The 22,856-nt window shown below is 50.8% G+C and overlaps 1 protein-coding gene across 3 annotated transcripts in view; it reads right to left on the bottom strand.

Moving 5' to 3' along the window:
• KIF4A (kinesin family member 4A) overlaps positions 1-22,856 on the bottom strand; it is a 286,675-nt gene that overhangs the window by 97,560 nt on the left and 166,259 nt on the right. For all 3 annotated transcript variants that reach the window (XM_085608378.1, XM_085608380.1, XM_085608379.1), the window contains exons 23-26: positions 20,379-20,508; positions 17,446-17,616; positions 7,715-7,825; positions 7,329-7,406 (exon numbers count right to left, since the gene is read on the bottom strand). In XM_085608378.1, coding sequence (XP_085464504.1) covers positions 7,329-7,406; positions 7,715-7,825; positions 17,446-17,616; positions 20,379-20,508 — 490 coding nt within the window. The remainder of the gene's footprint in view (positions 1-7,328; positions 7,407-7,714; positions 7,826-17,445; positions 17,617-20,378; positions 20,509-22,856) is intronic.

The raw sequence follows: 22,856 nt of genomic DNA, 5'->3' as shown, positions 1-22,856 counted from the left end.
ACCATCTGAGCCTTGCTGACGGAATCGCGGCTCCCGAACTCCGACCACCCGTGCCTGCTGAGAGACTCGCGGCGCTCCCCTTGAGGACGACTCGGTAAGAGATTGCCCAGAGACACGACACCCTCCGGCTCGAGGATTGTGAGCTATCCGCAGGGTATTTCGCAGAGACACTATCTTGAAAGACTGTCCCGCTACCCCCATTCCCCACGACCGATTTGTGGTGCTAAGTGCCACTGCTGTACTGCTTACATCTTGGATCATAAAGATCCCTTGAAAACATCGATAAAAGAACCTATCGTCCTACAAAGAATACGTGTGGTGTCCCTCTGTTCGTAGTGTATATCAGGGTGTGCGCGCCTGGTTCGGCCTACGGGGGAGAGGTGGGTCAAAGGGGTGGGCAAGACGGGCATTGAACCCCCCTCCGGCGAACGCCTTTCCAACATTTGGTGGCAGACGACGGGATCCGAGCCGACACCGAAAGAGAGCGTGCAGTGAACGACTGACGCACTACCAAACAGAGATGGAAGGAGAAACCTCCCTGGGTGCCGCAGGTACCGAAATAAGCTCACCGTTCCGAGAGGATCAATTGGACTATTACACACATAGAGAATTAAAACAGTTTTGCAAAGACCTTGGCATCGCTACCACCGGACTAAGCACAAAGGAAGACTTCCAGAAAGTACTGAAAACCTGGGTCGAGACGGGGGCACCCCCGACCCAAACGGAAGGAGACTCTGCCCATGAACCACCAAGCATCCCGGCGAGAAACAACGGGCCAGAGGGGAACCTGTCCCCCGAGGAGCTAGCGGACCGAGAGAGAAGCCGCAACCATGAACTTGAACTGGCAAAACTAAAAATCGAGGGAGAAATAAAACTGGCAGAGAAAAAGTTGGCCGTTGAGAAGTTACGGCTACAGGGGGAACTCGAAGAGAAGAGACGCCAAAGGGAGCACGACGAAAAGAAACTCCAGCTAGAACATGAACGCAGCCTGAAGGAGATCGAGTGGCGGGCTAAAAACGAAAAGTCACAGCCACCCGGGAATCCACCGTCCGCTCCCACCGGGGAAACCAAAGTCCACATCCCCAAAGATGTGGTAAAGGAGTATTACAAGAACGACGATATCCAGCAGTGGTTTAAGGCCTACGAAGTCGCCATGACCTCTCACCGAGTCCCGCAGAAGGATTGGGGGGCTGGCCTATGGGGCCGGTTCTTATGCGAAGGAAGAGACACCCTGCTAGATCTGCCCTCCACGGTCATGAACTCCTACAGCCACATGAAGGAAGCCCTCGTGGGCCGGTACGGACTCACCCCCGAAATGTACCGACAACGATTCCGAGATTGCAAGAAGATACCGGGCACCACGTGGGTAGAATACGTGAACTTTTACAGCAGAGCCTTGGACGGGTGGATCAAGGGCAGCAAGGTCTCCACCTTCGAAGAACTGTTTGATCTGATTGCCTGGGAACATTTAGCGGCCAATTGCTTTGTAGAACTGCGCCAGCATCTCCTGGACAGTAAACTCACCGACCCTCGGAAGCTGGCCGCTGAGGCTGATCGTTGGGTGAGTACCCGAGCCACCCGGGGCCCCGTGGGGGACTACGGCCGCCACAGTCAAGGCCCCCCCCGCCAGAGGGGCGGAGGGAACCACGGCCGACCAAGAGACTTCCCCGGGGGGTCCTCAACCAGCCCCCCCAGCAGCCCACCAGCGGCGGGTTCAGCCCCGTCCCCAGCCAGCACCGGAGCCCCAGGACGGCTAGGTCCACGAGCTAGGATCACCTGCTTCCGCTGCCAACAGCCCGGACACTACGCCAATGACCCCCAGTGTCCCCAGTATCAGCGAACCACAACGACCAACCCCACGGCCCGGCAGATGGCCTCCGTGGCTCTGGGGGAAGAGATGGAGGACTCCGAAGAATGGGAACCGGCAGCCATGGCCCTGGTCTCCCTGGGTGATCGAGAAATGGTCCCCGGGACACCCTTGCCCGCCAACACAAAGAAATACCGACAGCAGGTGACCATCAACGGCCACCGAGTCGAGGGCCTCCGCGACACCGGGGCGAGTGTCACCGCGCTCCACCGCAGCCTAATTTCAGAAGACCAGATCCTAACCGGTGCCCTCTGTCCGGTCGTATCCTCCGACAATTCTGAGAGCCTCTGCCAGATGGCGCTGGTGCCCTTCGAGTGGGGAGGGGTCTCCGGAGAACTGAAGGTAGCGGTCCGGACATCACAGCCCGTAGACTGCCTCCTGGGCAACGACCTGGAGAGTTCCCCGTGGGGGCAAGTAGAATGAAGAGCCCATCTGGAGATGATGGGCCTACCAGAATGGGTCTGCGCCACCACGCGCTCCATGACCGCGCGATTGCCTCTCTCCGAGGGCGGTGAAGCCCTCCTACCGAACACTATCCCCGAGAGCCGGGGCACCCTACCAGAAGCGAAAAACCCTCCTTCAGAGGGAGAAGAAGACACTAACCCGGGAGAAGGGCCGGAACCTTCCGCCCCGGAGGCCTTGACTGAGCTCGGAGAACTGCCCGAGATGGCCCAGTGGCGCTGTGAGGGGGGGCCCTCCCGTGAAGAGTTCTGCCAGGAACAGGCCACCTGCCCCTCCCTCGTGGGACTCAGACAACAAGCCGAAGCCCAGGCCGCCGGTGACCGAACCGGAACACATTGGATCTATTGGGACAATGGCCTCCTATACAGCGAGCAAAAGTCCGCCGAGCTAGGCGCAGCCCGGGTACTGGTGGTACCCCTGCGTTTCCGGAGCCTCCTCCTGGGCCTGGCCCACGATGTACCCTTGGCAGGACACTTAGGCCAAGACAAGACATATCAGCGATTGGTTACCCACTTCTATTGGCCCAAGATGCGAGCGAATGTAGAAGTACACTGCAAATCCTGCCTCACGTGCCAGGGCAGTGGGAAGAGTGGCGGAAAACGCAAAGCTCCCTTACAACCGTTCCCCGTTGTGAGTACCCCGTTCGAGCGGGTCGGCATCGACATCGTGGGACCCCTGGATTCGAACACCGCCCAGGGCCACAGATTCATCCTTGTGGACCATGCCACCCGCTACCCCGAGGCCATCCCCCTCCGCACCGTGACGGCTCCCGTGGTGGGCCGGGCTCTCATGGGGATCTTCTCCCGTGTCGGATTTCCCCGCGAGGTTGTGAGTGATCGCAGCACTAACTTTATATCCCGCTACATGAAGTCCCTGTGGCAGCAGTGCGGAGTCACATATAAGTTCACGACCCCCTACCACCCCCAGGGCAATGGCCTAGTGGAACGCTTCAACCGAACCCTGAAGCGAATGATCCTGGGCCTCGAAGAGCCCCTGCGCCGGAAATGGGACGTCCTCCTCCCTTGCCTCCTGTTCGCATACCGAGAAGTTCCCCAAAAGTCTCTGGGGTTCAGCCCCTTCGAACTGCTATACGGACATCCCGTCCGAGGGCCCCTGAGCCTGGTCAAAGAGGGCTGGGAGACAAGCCCCCGGGGGACACCCCCTGATGTGTTCCGCTACATCCTGGCGCTCCGCAACCAGACGAGGAAGTTCAGAGAACTCGCAGAGGCTAACCTCGAGGCCAGCCAAGAAGAAATGAAGCGCTGGTATGACCAGAACGCAACCCTGGTCGAGTTTCAGCCGGGCCAGCAGGTTTGGGTCATGGCCCCGGTGAAGCCCTGCGCCCTACAAGACAAATGGACTGGTCCCTCCAAGGTGATCGAGCGGAAGAGCCAGGTCACGTACCTGGTCGATGTACAGTCCCCACGGAACCCCCTCCGGTCCTCCACGTGAACCGTCTCAAGCCCCACTTTGTGAGAACAGAATTAAGTTTGCTACTGGCCACCGATGATGGGGCGGAAGAAGACACCGAACCCCTGCCCGACCCCCTGTGCGCTAAAGACCTGGATAGTTCCGTGGAGGGAGTGAGACTTTCAACCACCCTCACTCCCCAACAGTCCGACGACTGCCGCCAGCTGCTCAGACAATTCGCAGACCTCTTCTCCCTCATTCCAAGGGTCACCGACTGGTGTGTCCACGATGTGGACACCGGCGACAGCCCGCCTGTGAGACACCGAGCCTACCGGGTGCCTGACCGGGTCCGCACCTGCATCAAGACCGAGGTACAGAAGATGCTCACCCTAGGAGTGATCGAACCCTCCGACAGCCCCTGGGCCAGTCCGGTGGTCCTGGTCCCGAAGGCGGCTTCCCCAGGGGTCGCCCCCGAACTAAGATTCTGTGTGGACTACCGGGGGCTCAATGCGGTCACCCGAGCAGACGCTCACCCTATTCCCCGCGCCGACGAGCTAATCGACCGCCTGGGGGCCGCCCGGTTCCTCAGCACTTTCGACCTGACCTGCGGATACTGCCAGATTGCTCTCACGGAGGGAGCGAAAGAACGCTCTGCCTTCTCCACGCCAGATGGCCACTACCGCTTCAGGGTCATGCCGTTGGGGATGAAGAACGCCCCAGCCACGTTCCAGCGGTTGGTGAACAAGGTCCTGGCCGGACTCGAGGAGTTCAGCGCAGCGTACCTTGACGACATCGCCGTATTCAGCTCTCAATGGCACGAGCATCTCCAGCACCTCCGACAAGTACTAATGGCCCTGCGCCAAGCCGGCCTAACAGTGAAAGCCAGCAAATGCCAGCTCGGGCAAGGCTCCGTGGTCTACCTGGGGCATCAGGTGGGCAGCGGCCAGGTCTCCCCCCTCCAACCGAAGATCGACGCCATCAAGTCCTGGGGGCCCCCCACCACGCAGACGGAGGTCCGGGCCTTCCTGGGCCTTACAGGGTACTACCGGAGGTTCATTAAAAACTATGGTAGTATCGCGGGGCCCCTCACGGAGTTGACCTCCAAAAAGCTCCCGAAGAAGGTGCAGTGGACCACCCCGTGCCAGCAGGCGTTCGACGCCTTGAAAACCGCCATGTGCACCGCCCCCGTACTCAAGGCCCCCGACTACTCCCAAGAGTTTGTGGTCCAGACCGACACATCCGAACACAGCATCGGGGCCGTCCTCTCGCAGTTCCACGACAAGGGCATTGATCAGCCCATAGCCTTCATCAGCCGAAGGCTGCTGCCGCGAGAGCAGCGTTGGAGTACTATAGAACGAGAGACCTTTGCAGTAGTCTGGGCCCTCAAGAAACTACGGCCCTACTTGTTCGGAACCCATTTCCGAGTACAGACGGACCACCGGCCCTTGCGGTGGCTAATGCAGATGAGGGGGGAGAACCCCAAGCTACTACGATGGTCCATCTCTCTCCAAGGGATGGATTTCACTGTCGAACATCGCCCCGGGACGGATCATGCCAACGCCGACGGCCTGTCCCGGTTCTTCCGCTTCGGCGAGGAGAACCCCCCAGTGGATGGGTAGTTCTCCACGCCTTTCAGCTTGTGGGGGGGGGGGGGGGGGGGGGGACGCGTGTGAGACCGGCCTCACGGCGTTGCCCTCCCCATCACCCAGCCAACCTGCCACCACCCTCAAGACACGACATCTCCGACTCCGGCTGCCCCAGCCACCCAGATCCGAGGGCCGGCCAGAGCCCTGACAGACTCTACACCCTACCACGCATGTCCGCCCGAGGGAGCGGGAACCCTCGAACCAGAGGCGCCAGCCCAGTCACACCTCGGGTCGCCTTCCCCGGGAGGACTCGATCGGCCACCAGGCCCCTGGGGAGCAGGCGCCTCCCCTGCCGAGCGTCTGGGGTCCCTCCCAGACCCACCTGAAAAGACCAAAGAAGTGAGCGGCAGGAAATCCCGCCGAACCCCCTCAGTCACCCCAGTCCCCCCTCTGCGAGGACTCCGGACTTCAAAGAGCCAGCGGAGTAGAACAAGGGGTGCCGGAGAGACGAATGCAGAGAAGACCTGGAACCATCCGAGCCTGCTGACGCTGTCGCGGCTCCTGAACGCTGAAGTCACCTGGGCCTGCTGAGTGACTCGCGGCCTCTCGCTATTGAACCATCTGAGCCCTGCTGACGAGGTCGCGGCTCCCGAACCCTGAACCACCTAGGCCTGCTGAGTGACTCGCGGCCCCCAGCTATTGAACCATCTGAGCCTTGCTGACGGAATCGCGGCTCCCGAACTCCGACCACCCGTGCCTGCTGAGAGACTCGCGGCGCTCCCCTTGAGGACGACTCGGTAAGAGATCGCCCAGAGACACGACACCCTCCGGCTCGAGGATTGTGAGCTATCCGCAGGGTATTTCGCAGAGACACTATCTTGAAAGACTGTCCCGCTACCCCCATTCCCCACGACCGATTTGTGGTGCTAAGTGCCACTGCTGTACTGCTTACATCTTGGATCATAAAGATCCCATGAAAACATCGATAAAAGAACCTATCGTCCTACAAAGAATACGTGTGGTGTCCCTCTGTTCGTAGTGTATATCAGGGTGTGCGCGCCTGGTTCGGCCTACGGGGGAGAGGTGGGTCAAAGGGGTGGGCAAGACGGGCATTGAACCCCCCTCCGGCGAACGCCTTTCCAACAGCTCCTATGGAGAAAAAGAATGTTATCGGTGGAGTTTGTAATGACCAAGTCCCAGGCCATATACTATTAATGGCTTTACGGCACTTACAATGTCTAAGAATTGGCTTAGACACTGTAGGGGTATAGGCTCATGCACCTGTACCCTCACGTTGGGGCTAGTGCACCCTGCAAGTGGAGTGACTTACCTAGGCCACAGGCAGTGAGTTGTAGGAATGGCACACAGGGATGTGTGACAGGTCGACTTCACTTTTCTCTGCGCCAAAACAGGCAGCCTGCAATGTCAGTGTAGGGTGGTTAAATTACAGGGTCTTTAAGGGTGGCACAATAGGTGCTGAGGCTCTTAGAGGCCTTTCCTGGCGTGCCCTTAAGCGCCTTGGAAAAGGTATCATGGGTACCTCTTCCAAGGCGCTTCTCTGTGGCCCGTGTCGAACCAATTATGGGTACAAAGGTACAGTTTTGTGAAGGCCCACACTTCGTCAAGCTGCCATCAGGTATGTGGCAAAAAGGTAGGGGGTAACCATGCAAAAAAAGGGCACTTTCCTTCTTACACTACCCCAATTCCACGAGTAAGCAAAAATAATTTTTCCATGAGCAGACTGCTAGATCATGCATTTAGTATTGCCATCCAGACATGGTGGAACAATGTTCCATCAAAAGGGCTTCGACTAGTCTCTGAATGAACTACTCGAAAGTAAGCATTTTAATCACTGCTGGTCTATTGATCAGCAGAATTTCTGTTGTGAAAAAATATCTATCTACACAGAACCCATCATTTCAATAAATGCCAAACTTCAAACAATTTCACGAGCCGAGGAAGTGCACAAAAAAGGGCTGCGATGCAAGGAGCCGGTATCCTACCTGTCGGTACATCTCATTATCCTCCAGGAGCTTCTGATTCGTCTCACACAAATCCTTCATCTTGTCAAGCTGCTCTTCCTGGTGGGAGAAAGATAGGAGATTAGTGTAGAGGCATCCCCCTGTTAATCGCCCACATGCCGGTCAAGGCCAGTCTGATGGGGGCCAAAGAACAATTTCAGCAACTATTCACAGGGCTCAAGGTAGCGAGGATCACTAGGACACAGCATCAGGTCTAGAAGCACATGTGTCAAAAGCGGTAACCTGGTTGTGCAGGACAATAAGGACTACGCATACATTATCGGCTTCTTTTAAGATGAAAACTGTACAACCTTAGACCAAAAGGAATTGCAACCGGCCAGAGAACTGTATACACAAGCATCATTCACCTGCAGCTTTAACCGCTCCTGCAGCTGGCTCTCCCTCTCCAACAGGGCCGCAGATGGAGGACCAGGCGTTGGTGGTGCCTTTTGTTGTAACTGGCTCAGAAGGTACAAGATCTGCAAATCCAAAGAGTGGAGTGAATATTTATAAATCAGCAGAATATAAACCAGACTAAGCTGTTCTCTACCCACTTCACCACCGATCAAGATCACCAGGTGCCTAAGTGTGGAGTATGTGGCAGTCAAGTCACTGTGCGGATTTTCTTCACAGATTTAGATTATCTCAAAGGAAAATCACTTCATGGGAAGCCCAAATAGAGTTCAGTTTATTTCAACACAGTCAACAGTATAATGACCACATCGAATGAAAAGCACAAGGTTCCATAACATGGGAGGCATCCTCTGCTCACTGTAATCAAGTGCTCCAGTTTTAAAGAACAAAGGCCTCCGAGCTTAGGGAGTACACTAAATAAAAAAGTACCCCTAAAAATAATTTTAGGTTTGGGAAAGGGGATAAAATAACAATGACACTTCCCACTTAACCCATCTGTCTTCGTATATGGAGTTAATCAAATGTGAAGAAACCCGATAAAGTTCTTATACTTTTATTTAATTTTACATGATTTATTTTCCAGCAGCTTTTCTTACTTACATGTAATTCACTTGTATATGTACTTTTTTGTACAAATACTTCAACAGGCATGAATTCTACAGACATTACAACCGTAATTACAAAAAATACACCATTTAATCAACCCACTTACCAATCAATACCTCTCACTCATACATCACACCCATACATTTCATATATACAATAGTTTTGTACGCGAACAAAAAAATAATTGGACAAACAACCAAGGAGACTATTGTTCTTTAGCCTTCCATTGATGTGTCTCGGACTGGGTATTTGCTATAAATGTGGTCAACGCACATTTCGGTGGAGTACAAGTTATTTAACTACCTTCCCCAGGACCCATTACTCCTAATTGTGCCAATTTAACCCAATCCAGCGTGCAGGGTAATCTGGTCTTATCGGTCTCAGAATACCACTGCACTGATGCTTTCCCAATTATTCATTCGATGTGTTGTGACATGCCTGGAGTAAAATACTACATCCCCATGTGGCCCGTTTTCCAAACCGTAGAATGCTTCAAATCATGCAGTTAGCAGAAACTCAAGTTATGATTGCAATTTGCGTGAGACTTATCACAGAGCAAATTAGGAGAGGCTTATTTCCAGAATTGTAGGCTCTGCCCAGCACCCTCAGTCTGTAGCATGTTGGCGTTCACAGCATGTGGCACAACAAATTAACTTTATTGGGTCTCTTCACATTGGATTAACTATCTATGAACGTAGATAGGTTAAACAGTAAGTGTCAGACTCAGAGTATATGTATTTACTAAAATTCTAACCTTCATCCCTCAATTCTTTGGAAAGGACTTTGTTCAAGCCCTTATCTCTCGCTTGGACTACTGCAACAAAGCATTTGGGAGCCCCAAAAGTTATACAGCATCTTTCACTATAATAAAATACGGATGAGTCTAAATTGGAATTTAAAAAAAAATAAAAAAATTAAAAAAAACTCTTGTATCAATCTTCAGAGAACAAAAACATTTCTTATTTAAACCCTAGGTCTGTCACAAAACTATTTACAATCACAACAAACATTTGCATGAAACTTTTTGAATATGCTACTTACCAGTATGCATCTGTTCTTGGCATGTAGGGCTGCTGACATTCATATCTTGTGCATAGATCGCCGCCTAGTGTTGGGTCCGGATGTTTGCACGTTGTTGTCCTGGAAGAGTCTTCGAAGTATCCTTGGATAGGTGACTCCTCCCATGGACTACAGTGCGCATGGGCATCCTCTCCATCCTCAGATTGTTTTTCGCCATTGTGGCAGTGATGGAGTAGATACAGAAAGTGATGACCATGCTTGCAATAATTCTGAGAGCTGCAGCTGCGACAGGCGCCGGGGAGGAGGGAGGGCGATATGAATGTCAGCAGCCCTACATGCCAAGAACAGATGCATACTGGTAAGTAGCATATTCAGTTCGAGGCATGTGGGCTGCTGAATTCATATCTTGTGCATAGAATACATAGCAGTGCCCTCTATTGGCGGCGGCTACCCGTGCCAGCTGCAGCGGTCTGAAAAAGTGTTTTGAGAACAGCCTGTCCTACAGCTGCCTGCTGTTTTGACTGCACATCTACGCAATAGTGTTTTGTAAATGTGTGTGTAGTGGACCATGTGGCTGCTCTGCATATATCATGCAGGGGAATATTTCCTAGGAAGGCCATGGAAGCCCCCAACTTGCGTGTTGAGTGGGCTCGTGGTGGAATAGTTAATGTGCGTTTTGCCTTTTGATAACAGATTTGAATACACTTAACTATCCATCTGGCTATCCCTGCTTTGGAGATGGCGTTACCTTTGTGGTGTGGGGCAAAGGCAACGAATAGTTGTTTTGTCTTCCTGAAGGGTTTAGTCCTGTCGATGTAGTACATGAGGGCCCTCCGTACATCTAGTGTATGTAATGCCCGCTCTGCAACAGTTTGTGGGTTTTGGAAGAAAACGGGCAGTTCAATAGTCTGGTTCATGTGGAACTGCGATATTACTTTGGGCATGAATTTGGGGTTGGTACGTAGTACGACCCTGTTGGCGTGAACCTGAATAAATGGCTCTTGAACGGTTAGTGCCTGGAGTTCACTAACTCTTCTTAGGGAAGTGATCGCTACCAGGAAGGCTACTTTCCAGGTAAGGAATTGAATCTCGCATGAGTGTAGAGGTTCAAAGGGTGGACCCATCAGGCGTGTGAGGACCAAGTTGAGGTTCCACATTGGAGCCGGTGGGTGACTAGGTGGAATGACTCGTTTGAGTCCTTCCAAGAATGCTTTGATGGCAGGCACTCTGAATAGAGAGAGGTGCTGCCTGGTTTGCAGATAGGCTGATATTGCGGTCAAATGGACACGTATAGAGGTGTACGCCAGATTGCATCGGTATAGGTGTAAGAGGTAACATATGATGTCGTGGATGGATGCGTCCAGCGGGTTAATGTCATTATTACCGCAATAAATGACGAACCTTTTCCATTTGGCTGCATAGCAAGCTCTTGTAGTGGGTCTCCTGGCCTCCTTGATGATGTCCATGCAGTCAGGTGGCAGATTGAGATAGCCAAACTCTAGGACTTCAGGAGCCAGATCGCCAGGTTCAGCTGTTGCGGATCTGGGTGCTGAACCTCTCCATGGTTCTGCGTCAAATGCGCGGGTTTGATCCGCAGCCTTTGATGCGGTACCACGGAAAGTTCGAGGAAGGTGGTGTACCACGGCTGGCGTGCCCACGTGGGAGCAACTAGGACGAGTGTCAGGGAGTGTTGTCGGAGTTTGCGAGCCACCAGCGGTATCAACGGTGCTGGGGGAAAAGCGTACGCAAATCTGCCGGACCAGTTCATCCATATCGCATTGCCCTGCGACTGCGGATGTGGGAATCTGGCGGCGAAGCTTTGGCATTTTGCGTTTTCGCTTGTCGCGAATAGGTCTATCTCTGGGTGACCCCACTGTTGGAAGTACGGTTGGAGTACTGATGGGTGTAACTCCCACTCGTGCATCTGGTGGCTGTGTCTGCTGAGCAGATCCGCCATCTGGTTGTCCTTGCCGGGGAGGTGTTCTGCCATGAGGAACATGTTCCTCTGAATGGCCCACTTCCACATGCTCTGAGCCAGATGAGACAACTGTGGAGAGTGTGTCCCTCCCTGTTTCTGTATGTAGTACATTGCGGTCATGTTGTCCGTCCGGATCAACACGACCTTGTTGCACAGATGTACTTTGAAAGCCTTCATGGCCAGGAAGATTGCCATCAGTTCCAGAAGGTTGATGTGCATCTTCTTCTGTTGTGTCGTCCATAGTCCCTGCACTGTGTAGTGTAGTACATGAGCTCCCCATCCCTGGAGAGACGCGTCCGCTGTCAGTACTATTTGTGGAACAGGCTCTTGGAACGGTCGCCCCTTGCAAAGGTTTTGTGGATTCCACCAATGCAGAGAGTTGTATGCCCGACCGCTCACCAACACTAGGTCTTTCAACTGTCCTTGAGCCTGATTCCACTGACGTGCTAGGCACTCCTGAAGTGGGCGCATATGTAATCTCGCGTGCGGGACTATGAAGATGCAGGAGGCCATCATGCCTATCAACTGCATAAACACTCGCGCTGGAAGCGAGTGATTGTGTTTGAACTTGGAGATCAGCAGTTGTATGCTGTTGATCCTCACTAAACTTGGCTGAGCTGAGGCCGCCAGAGTGTCTATAGTCGCGCCCAGGTACTGTTGTACGTGTGCGGGCTGGAGATGGGACTTTGGGTAATTTAGTGAGAATCCCAGACTGTGAAGAAGGTGAATGGTGCGGGACATATGGCTTGCACATTGCTGGGCCGACTTCGCTTGAACGAGCCAGTCGTCTAGGTAGGGGTAGACGTGTATATGCTGCCTCCGTAAGTGTGCTGCCACCGTAGCTAGGCACTTCGTGAAAACCCTGGGCGCTGTTGTCACGCCGAAGGGAAGGACTTTGAACTGATAGTGCTGCCCCTGAACAGTAAACCTGAGGTATTTTTTGTGTGAGGGGTGGATGGGTATGTGGAAGTACGCATCCTTGAGGTCCAGTGATGCTAGGAAGTCTCCCTGCTTGAGAAGCGGAAGGACTTGCTGTAGAGTGAGCATGTGAAAGTGCTCTGAAAGAATGTACTGGTTCAGGGGTCTCAGGTCTAATATAGGCCTGAGCGACCCGTCCTTTTTTGGAATTAAGAAGTAGAGGGAGTAAACCCCCGTGCCCTGCTCGTGGATGGGTACGAGCTCGATAGCGCCTTTTAGAAGCATACTTTCTACCTCTTGCTGTAAGAGCGTTAAGTGCTCTGAGGACATAGGACGGTTTCTTGGTGGTATTGTGGGTGGAGTGGAAGTTAACTCCAGACAGTAACCGTGTTTTATAATATCTTTGACCCACCTGTCCGTGGTGATGGAGTTCCACGTGGACAGGAACCGTTGTAGCCTTCCCCCGACAGGTGTTATGTGGTCGGGAGGAAGGGAGAGGGCGTCACTGCTTGTTCTTGGGGGAGGACCGGGTGTTGCCGTAGCCACGTCCTCTGCCCTTGGTACTGGAGCCACGATAGCCACCTCGGGTGTTCTTATCGTAGGTGGTCTGCGTATTACCCTTGTTATATGTTTGTTGTGACCCCTGTCCTCTACCTGCCCCCTTGTTTCCGGGGCGACGAAAGGAGCCGCTCCGAAAGGACTGAGTTTGTAGGGCGCCCATGGACTTTGCAGTGTCCGTGTCCTTTTTTATCTTCGAGGGTGGTGTCAACCTCAGGTCCGAACAAAAAGTCGGGGTTGACGGGCTGATTAAGTATATTGTTTTGTACCTCAGGCTTGAATCCTGAGATACGTAGCCAGGCGTGACGTCGTAGGATGACGCTAGTGTTGATGGCCCTGGCAGCCGTGTCTGCAGCGTCTAGTGCACATTTAATGGCAGCATTTGTGAGTAGCTGTCCCTCTCTGATAAGGATTTCTGCACCTTCTTTGTAGGGGTCAGGGAGGTGCTGAAGAAGTTGCTCCAGTGTGTCATAGTGCGCTCTATCGTAGCGAGCGAGGAGCGCTTGAGTGTTAGCTATGCGCCATATGTTTGCAGCTTGTGCGGCAACTCGCTTGCCGGAGGTCTCTAGCACCTTGGACTCTTTGTCCGGGGGAGGAGCGTCACCCGTTGTCTGCGAGTGTGCCCTCTTGCGGGCATTCGCCACAACGATGGAGTCGAGTGGTAATTGGCCTCTGATGTAAGTAGGATCCCCAGGTGCTGATCTGTATTTTTTATCGATCCTGGGGTTTATCACTCGTGCCCTGGTGGGTTCCTTGAAAATGTCAGTGGCTGGCTTGAGGACCCCCTTCAACATTGGCAGAGTCTTTACATGTCTTTCTGAGGATGCAAAGGTGTCCATTAGAAAGTCATCTTCGATGATATCAGAGTGAAGCTGTACATCATGGTTGTTTGCCGCACGTTCAATCAGAGCGTTGAACGCCGCAGTATCCTCTGTGGGTGATGTTTTTGGCCCATATAGTTGTGTGTCCTGTGCATCAAGAGGTGCACTGGGGTCTGCAGGGTCGCCCCAAGTTTGGTCAGGGTCCTGCTGGTCATCAGGGTCCGTGTCCACATGGTAGGGGACTTGTTCATCCAAGTAGTCCCCCAATGCATCCGTGTCGGAGCGTGTGGGGGAGGCCCGGTGTGGATCCTGGTAGGGTGAATAGAAGGGTTCATACAGGAGAGGTTCTGAGTCCACAGGCAGCTTCCTCTTTAGCGGGATCCTGAAAGGCTCCAATGGCGGTTCCGAAGTTATCCTTCGGCCGTGGAGAATCATCCTGCCAGTGTCGGCGTCGATGACGTGTGACGGAGACGGCTCGACAGGTGTAACCGCAGTTTTGGTGACCTGTGTCCTGAGTTGAAACGCCTTCGGGATTGTGGGTGGAGGCAAGCCGAAGGTAATGCTGGTCGGCACCGACGAAGCCGCCGGAGCCGAACCGGAACCCGACGGGTCCTGGAGGGCGTCCTTGGATCTGCAGCCTGGCATCGCGCCAGGCCGTACTCGGGGCGCCTTAGAGGTCGTGGCCCCCGCCAGGGTCGTCGAGGCGGCTGCAGATATCTTCTGCGCCCGTGGCGCATCGAGTCGAGGTGCGGAGATCACCGTCGACGTCTTCGACACGTGAGGTTTTGGTGTCGTCGAGGGAGTGCTGCGAGGCGTAGCAGGCGGGACGGCCCTCGGTGTCGGTGGCGTCGACGCCGGTAACCGGGCAGGTTTGTCGGCGCCGATGACCTTCTTCCGTTTGTCGACTCCCATGTCGCCCGTCTCGAGTTCGGCACCGAAGTCTCTCTTGGTGCGGTCGGTGCCGACCCGGTGCGCTGGCGTCGAAGGTGTTGAAGGCCTCGATCCGACTAGCGCCACTTTCAGTTTCGGTTTCGTAGGAACCTGAGCAGCTTTCGGTTTCGGTTTCGTGGAAGGGAAACCAGCTGGCTTAAGCGGTAATGGCTGCCGCTGAACGTCCGAGGCCGGGCCCGAGGGCGGGGCCGAAGGACTGCGTGATAGGTCTCGGGTAAGGCCCGAAGGCGATCCCTCGACCGGAGCCATAGTCTGTGGCGCTGGTGAAATTTCGGTCTGAACAGGTAGGCCTTGTTCATCATCGGAGCTACTCTCTTCGGCTCCTAAGGCCTCCTCGTCGTCTCCTACCTCGGTGTCGTCTTCACCTCTGTGGAAGAGTGACTCGTCGGCCTCGTCCGATCCGGGTTCGTGTTCGTGTTCGGAAACGGGACTGGAGGGTAAGACTTCTACTTCTTCGACGTCGTCAGCCTCGTCGAAGATGTCAGCTGGGGCCGGTGCCGCGTGCTGCGCTTCGAGCCTCGCCGCTCGACGATTCCGCAGAGTCTTCTTTGAACGGAACCGGGCACAGGCCATACATGTCGATTCGTCGTGGTCCGGCGAAAGGCATTTGTTGCACACCGGATGGACGTCGATGTGTGGGTACTTCGCATTGCATACCGGACACCTTTTGAATGGCGTCCTGGATTCCATCGTCGAAGTAGAGTCGATGGACAGGCAAATGCGAACAAAGTCGGTGCTGAAAGTTAGTAAACTAACAAAAAGTATCGAAACCCGATCGATAAACAGTACCGACGCGAACTAAAGGCCTTGTGGCCTCGACAAAAGTTTTTCCTAACTTGAGCTAAGATAGCACATCCGAACCCAATGGCGGAAAAAAAACAATCTGAGGATGGAGAGGATGCCCATGCGCACTGTAGTCCATGGGAGGAGTCACCTATCCAAGGATACTTCGAAGACTCTTCCAGGACAACAACGTGCAAACATCCGGACCCAACACTAGGCGGCGATCTATGCACAAGATATGAATTCAGCAGCCCACATGCCTCGAACTGTGGTATTCTCAAGCCAGACTTTGATCCAGCAGTGTGCTGGTTCCCAGGTTGTTTTAAGAAAGTAAACAAGAGGGGGGGGCATAGAGTTGCTGTGGTCACTGCCAAAGTCAGAAATTCTCCCAGTGACAATCAGGGCCAGCAAATATGGTACGGATTAGGAAACAGACCAATAAGAGCAGGAAGGTTTTAATCTGCAACTAGCTTACCTGGGCAATGGGCTACTATTGCAGGCTCACTGCATGTATCTTTCCCAGTTACCCAATGCCAGAATAAGTCTTAGGAAGAGGCTGTTCTCACTAAAAATGCCAAAATCATATCCAAAATTACATAAGACAAAAAGGCTGTCGCAGATCTGAAGGTACTGCCCTTTCCAATATGGTTCCGTTTTTTTAAGAGTGGATGCCAGCATATATATATATATATATATATATATATATATATATATATATATATATATATATATATATATATATATATATATATATATATATATATATATATATATATATATATATATATATATATATATATATAGCATGGGGATTGGTCCCAGATTCAGGAAAATTAATTCTTCCAGTACCAGAAGTATGGTTCCTCAATGTTAATGTGTAGGGCAATGGGAAAGAACAACCAGCTCTAGTGCCCAAACGCCAATGGTATCCTTCAGGCGTCTCTCTCCAATTCTGGATGCACACACACAGTAGGTTGATTAACACCACAAACTGCTAATAAAATGAACTACTGGCAAAGCCTGAAAGAGTAGTCTTTAAAATGTGGGCTATACGACAGATTGTCAATGCCTGCTTGTAAAGTATAGTTTAAAATAAAAACAAACCAGCGGGGCGTCACATGCGGACGTACACGCGTCCTTCTTGGAATGGTGAGTTTATGAGAAAAGCCTGTTCAAAGATGGCGAGCAATGAATCATGACACGCGGATGCATAGGTGACCATTAACAAATATCACATTACTAAAAATTGCAGAAAAATAAAGGAGCCACTAGATCCTCACAAAATATATATAAAAACATTTAATGTGTTGAGGGACAGGGGAACAACTACCAGCAGGGCAGACAAAGCAATCGAAAAGCAGAGAGGGGTAGCAGCGCAACAGAGGAACTGATAGGAGGGAGACAAGGCAATGGAAACGCAGGGAAGAAAGGACAAGCAAAGGAGGCACTTTGAGGGCAAAAATCAATCTAAAAATCAGCAGGGGCGATAGCAATAGAACGAAAAGGGAAAAAACAGCCGGAAGAATGACAAAAATGGAACACAAAACAAGCTCAAGGGAGCGTTAAACAACAACAACAACAACAAAAACTGGTTACCAAATTACAAGTATTGGAAGGATGCAATTCATCCAAACAGAAATACTGTAAGACTATGCTGTAGGGGAAGGGCAAACATAAGTAGGAAAAAACAAATAAGTTAGCAATTCACATCGACCATAAAGTCAAAGAATGATCATGAATGAGCTGACCCCAAAGTTTAGGTATTGCACACAACAGGTTTTTCTGCAACCGACAGCTAGCATGGATTTAAGCGAGACCTAAAAAGGTTAACTTGGCACATTTAGATTAAAGAAATGAATGACCAAATAAATACCCAAACAAATTCTAAACATCCAACAGTACCATACCATCCCTTGAGATGTAAATTGACCAGTTTGTCGAAAGCTGCTGGACTAAGGCTATTGAAAAGCCAAACAAAAGGTTTGACAGAGCAGAAGCAATAAAATGGACTGGCATAATGCCCAACGCCTCCAAATATAGTCCAGCTCACCTTCTCTTGGTGCTGCTGCTCCAGCTGAACAAGTTGGCTTTGGTGCTCCGTTTCCATCTCCGCCATCTGGGTTCGCTCCTCAAAGAGAGTCTTCTGCAGGTCAGCAGAATGTGCCTTTGCTTGCTTCAGGTTACTCTCTTGTTTACTGCATTCAACTTTGGCGGAGACCAACTAAAATCACAGAAGCTCTATGTTAAGATAGACGAAAGTTGAATGCTCAGTCAGCCAGACAACATTACACCTAACCCTGCTGAAACAGAGGTCATAGTTTTAAAATCGATCTGTCAAGCTTCCCCCACCCCCCCCCCCACCCCTCCCTTGGAGACCGATTGTTTCGGTGTGGTTCAGTTTTGGAAACCTTAAGTATATGGACTCAGATTAAGGAATTAATTACAACTACCTCCACTTGCATTAGGGATAGTATTGACCCAATTTCTCAGATCGAGGATATGCCTTTTAATCAAGATACGGAACTTTAGTGGGACTCAATATAGAGTCATTGTGCACTATCAGCCCTCAGCTGGGAGGGCTTGAGGGGGATTCATTCTGGTCTTAATTCTAGTCCTTTGCCCACCAGGATTCCTATTTGAGTTATTAGAATTCACACTCATCAAGAACTACTTATATTGAGACGCCTACTTAAAAAAATAAAATAAAGGAGTGGGAGCTTTTTACACCCCAAATATTGCAATACTAGGTCTACAATGTGGAAAAAAGATGATTGTCATCTATTGATCCCTTCCTCGACCACGTTGTATTTTGGAAATGCTATATCAATGATGTGCTCATGATTTGGCATGGGGATTCTGATTCTTCGAGCCTGTTAATTGGCTTAATACTACACAGAACCATTTGAAATTTACTTTTGATGCACAAAAAGATGCATTACCTTTTCTAGACCTCTTAAAGTAGTTGACAATAAGATTAGCACAAGTCTATTTAGAAGGCAGACGGAAAGGACCCCAAACCCCCACCCCCTGAAAACTAACCCCTCACACCCTTAAAACTAACCACAAACCCCTCTTGCCTGTTCCTGTGTAACGCTACTCCGAACTCCACCCTGCACGAACACTAGACTGAATCAGCCTTAACCATGTACACGTGTGGTTAAGGAGGAGTCTTTGTTCGGGCAGGGGTGAGTTCAGAGTCGTGGCAAAGGTGGTTTCCCATCAAAAACAGCTCAGCAAATGTCGCACCAGTAAAGTCATATGCCTTACGCAGTCCATGTGACTTGCTTTACATCAGACAGACAACTCCGATTGTTAAAACTAGGACCATAAAACATAAAAGTAGGATCTGGCGCAAGGTGGAGAATGCCCCCTTATTCTATTTTTTGGCATTTAACCATACTGAGATGTTCCTGACCAGACAGGTTATGGATCAACCAGGCAGCGATTTTGGACAGCTGTTGCAAAGCTGTGAGTGCAGTTAGATTACCAGATGCAATACAGTAAACAGGCTCAATGCCTTGGATGAATGGGAGATTGGGACTTCTTTAGGATCATCTTTCCACATCATAATTGTGACAGTTTTCTCTGGTGAGGTTACATTTTATGTAACTTCACAATGTATATTATCCCATTTAGGGTAAAATTGGTCTTAACTGTGGAATATATATCACCTGGGAGTGCAAATATGTATTGACTGCTATGTATACCTTGTGCCCACAAAACACACTGCCCTGGCATACATCGGCCACCCCTCTAGCTGGGTGCCCAATGCCAGTGGTGTGGGTACAGGTGCATGAGCCCTGTGCCCCTACAGTACCCGGTCCATTCCTGGACACTAAGTACAGTGCTGCCATTTAAGAGTATATGGTGCTGGGAGATAGTCAACACGAACTCCACAGCACCATGATGGCAACACTGAAGACTGAAGTTTGGTATCAAACTTCTCAGCACATTAAACCCGCACTGATGCCAGTGTGGGATTTAATGTACAATGCAGGACACACAGCAGACATGTTGCTGGACCCCTGGCATAGGGCACCCAGCTAGAGGGGTGGCTGATGTATGCCAGGGCAGTGTAGGTTGTGGGCATGGCACACAGGGATGTGTGCCATGTCGAATCTTTGTTTTTTATTGTACCCAAACACTCAGCCTGCAAGTGCAGTGTGTTTGTGTCAGGGTATAGGGCCTCTAAGGGTGGCACAATAAGTGCTGCAGCTCTTAGGGGCCTTCCTTGGTCACAAGGCCCTGGGTACCTAGTGTACCATTTACCAGGGGCGGACATGTGGCCAGGGTTTGCCAAATTGGGTTTTAAGTTTCAGCATAATTTTTAGGGAAGCAACATAAGCCCTGGGCACCCGATTGGCAGGAGCCCAGGGCACACTCAGTCAAAGTACATTCAGGAAAACGTGGGGGCATACCATGCAAGAAAGATGGCACTTTCTCACGACAAGGCGGTGCTAACAGGCAGGAGGAGGCACAGGGAAGCAAGAACAAATTGCCACTCGTTCCCCTGCCTAGAAGCAGACTCAGTCTTTGTGAATCACCACCAGATTTATAAACTACACAGAGCACGAAGTGGTGGTACATAAAAATAACATACAGGAAGGCATTTTACTGCAAATACTTCAACATGCATTGCACACTTGTTGGATTCGTTAACAGTCACAGAAACCTGGGAGAAGTCATTAAGTGGCAGTACAAACTAGGACAGGTAAAGTCTCCTGTTCAGAGATTGACAGTTTAATAGGGAGCAAGAATGAACATACCAAACTGATTACAGCTTAGCTGAATAAATTGTCAAGAAGTTTAAGACTGCAGAACAGGTGTGGAACAAATATTTGTCATTGTACAAAATAAATGTTTATAGGCTCTATAATAATGTAGCGCTAACATAAATTCAAGCCAAAACAGTAGGCAAGCAATCCACCCCCCAGCCCCAACACACAAATAAAGCTGAAATAACGGAAGCTGTTGGGCACTCACCTCTTTCATAAGGTATTTAATAGCACACTTCGTCTCCACAATTGTGGTCACCATTTCCCATCGCTGCTTGATAAGAGCATCGCCATCTGCATCCAAAAGCTTCTGCTGCAGGTCTGCTATCTGAGCGCTCCTTCATGGGGAAAGCACAGCGTGAGCTCCTGAAGCACTTTGCACCATCATGCAAGTCTTCAATATACCTCCAGTGCAACCATTTCCTTCCCATCACACACATTTCTGCTGCATAAACTACAGTTCCAAGCAACCCCCCCCCCCCCCCATCACTTACAGCTTCAATGTGCAGTTAACAATACAAACTTTTACGAAGACCTAGCAAGGCCGAGCCACCTCAATCATTCTCCAACTCGCACCATAACATTTAGCTGCTTCAGAGTTTACTGTTAAAATGCAACTATCACTGAAAGGTCCCTCTCAACAGGTCCTTCTTTCACACCAAGTGCATCTTGCTTTGAGCAGTTTAAGTTCATTACATTCCTCACCCCGGATATCAGTCCCTCCTGTCTGCACAAAACCAAGCCAAAGAGGGTGGAATACAACAGAGCAAAGGAGACGGTTGTTAGGACGCAAGCCTGAGATGGACTAGACTAACGGTACCAGAGTTCAACAAATAAGTTACACAGCAATAATTCTCTGCAGCGTTAGCAACCTCTTAAACTGCATAACTGGTAGAAATTCACTAATAAACCTCGAAAATTCATTCATGGCATTCTGCAAAGCTAAAGCACAAGCTGCTGGGACAGTTGCATACGAATCTCGAGCTAGATCCAGTCACAAATTATTTTTTGCAGTAATTTTTTTATGGATCCTCACTTTTACCAATTCCCCAACTCTTGAAACATACTAGGTGTATGAATTTATTGGGCAACATGGATCACATCAACAGGCTCTCTATGGTAAGTGACTGATCACAAAGGAGTCAACTGGGAGTTAGGCAAGTGATTGGTGTTGGACTCCATCTTCATGCAGATTCACTAACAGTTGTGTGTCCTATCTAGAGTGCATGCACTCCCAAATAGGTTTCTTGGCTCGGAGCCTACAACACAAAACAAAATTAAACTGGAGCCTAATTATCCTCAGATAATAAAGAGGAAAACTAATGATTATGGAGAACTTAAGTCAACTGGTTATATAGGGTCATTTAAAAATAGAATGAAAGCAAGGTGGTGCCATGCAGATCCTGATGAGGCATGTCCCGCCCCAAACAAGTGGCATTGTGGCCACAAAATAGTTGCTACTTCTGCATGCAGACATCAGTTTCTTTCTCATGTCTGACGTCAGACGTAAAGCCTTAGTAATCAAATTGTGCCAGTGTGCAAATCTCCGTGCTGGAATCTTATTAACCTGCACCATGGGAGTCCAGTCTACAGAACGAGGCGCTGGAAAAGCAGTGAGAAATCTGCAGTTAGAGTGTTTCCCAGAACAAGCATCACCAAAAGTAACCAGCATATCGTGGAAACTCCTTAGCGCAGATTCCTCACCTTGTGAAGCGACGCAAAGCAGGACCTTCCCAGGTGGAAGGGCTGTGGAATGGCTCCAACCAGAAATCCTGCAGAACAGATCAAGTAAAGCACTCATCCCGCCAGACCTGGCTTTCCAGGCAATAGTGCTTTGTGAGCATGTGAACAGACGACCACGTAGCAGCTTGGGAGATATCCAAGACAGGAACACCACACATCAGTAAAGTGGCAGCAGCTTTTGCTTGAGTGGAATGAGCCCACAGGCCTTTTGGAGGCGGTCTCTTGGCCAATCTGGAACATATTTTAATGGCCTGAAAAATCTATCTAGAGTTAGTCCGTTTCTGCACAGTGTTTCCTTTTTCACCCCCAGGGAACCGCACAAAGACGGGATTGGTTGGGCAAAGAACGGCAGGGTATTATATTGCCCAGTATGTAAAGGTGCAACAACTTTCCAGAGGAACGCTGCTTTGGTCCTCAGCACTAGCTTGTCTGGAAAGGTCGTGGTTCACGTTTGCTGGACAAAGTGGGTCATTAAGGTGAGCATTCAGAGGTAGCAGCTGTGCACTGGCTCAAATGGAGTGCACATAAGAAAAGTGAGAACCAGACGGAGGGCCACTGGGGCATCATAAATGGTGTTGACAAGAATAGATGGGTCAGTCCATTTAAAAGAGGCATTACAGCAGGTGGCTTGAACAAAGATGGCTGCTCGGGTAGCTCTCCAACAGCCGATAAGGCTAACAATCTACAACAGTTGCTTCAGCAAAGTTTTATTAGGCTAGAGAAACAAAAGTAGCACATCAGACAACTGGGCTAGTAAAGGTTAGAGGTGTCTGACAGAACACCAAACCACCTCTACGTGGTGATGGATTTCCACCATGAAAGTCCTCTGGTCTTACCTCTCCCAGGTGACCTGCCCAACCAAGAATCGATGCATCATTCACAAGCTTCAGCCCTGGGAGGAGTGTGGAGAGGGGTCTGACAAAGGTCAAATTGTGCTTCAGCA

This window comes from Triturus cristatus, chromosome 5_2, assembly GCF_964204655.1.
Source record: "Triturus cristatus chromosome 5_2, aTriCri1.1, whole genome shotgun sequence".
Classification (NCBI taxonomy): Eukaryota; Metazoa; Chordata; class Amphibia; order Caudata; family Salamandridae; genus Triturus; species Triturus cristatus.
The sequence above is the reverse complement of the archived record's forward strand: the minus strand, read 5'-3'. Positions and strand labels throughout refer to the sequence as shown.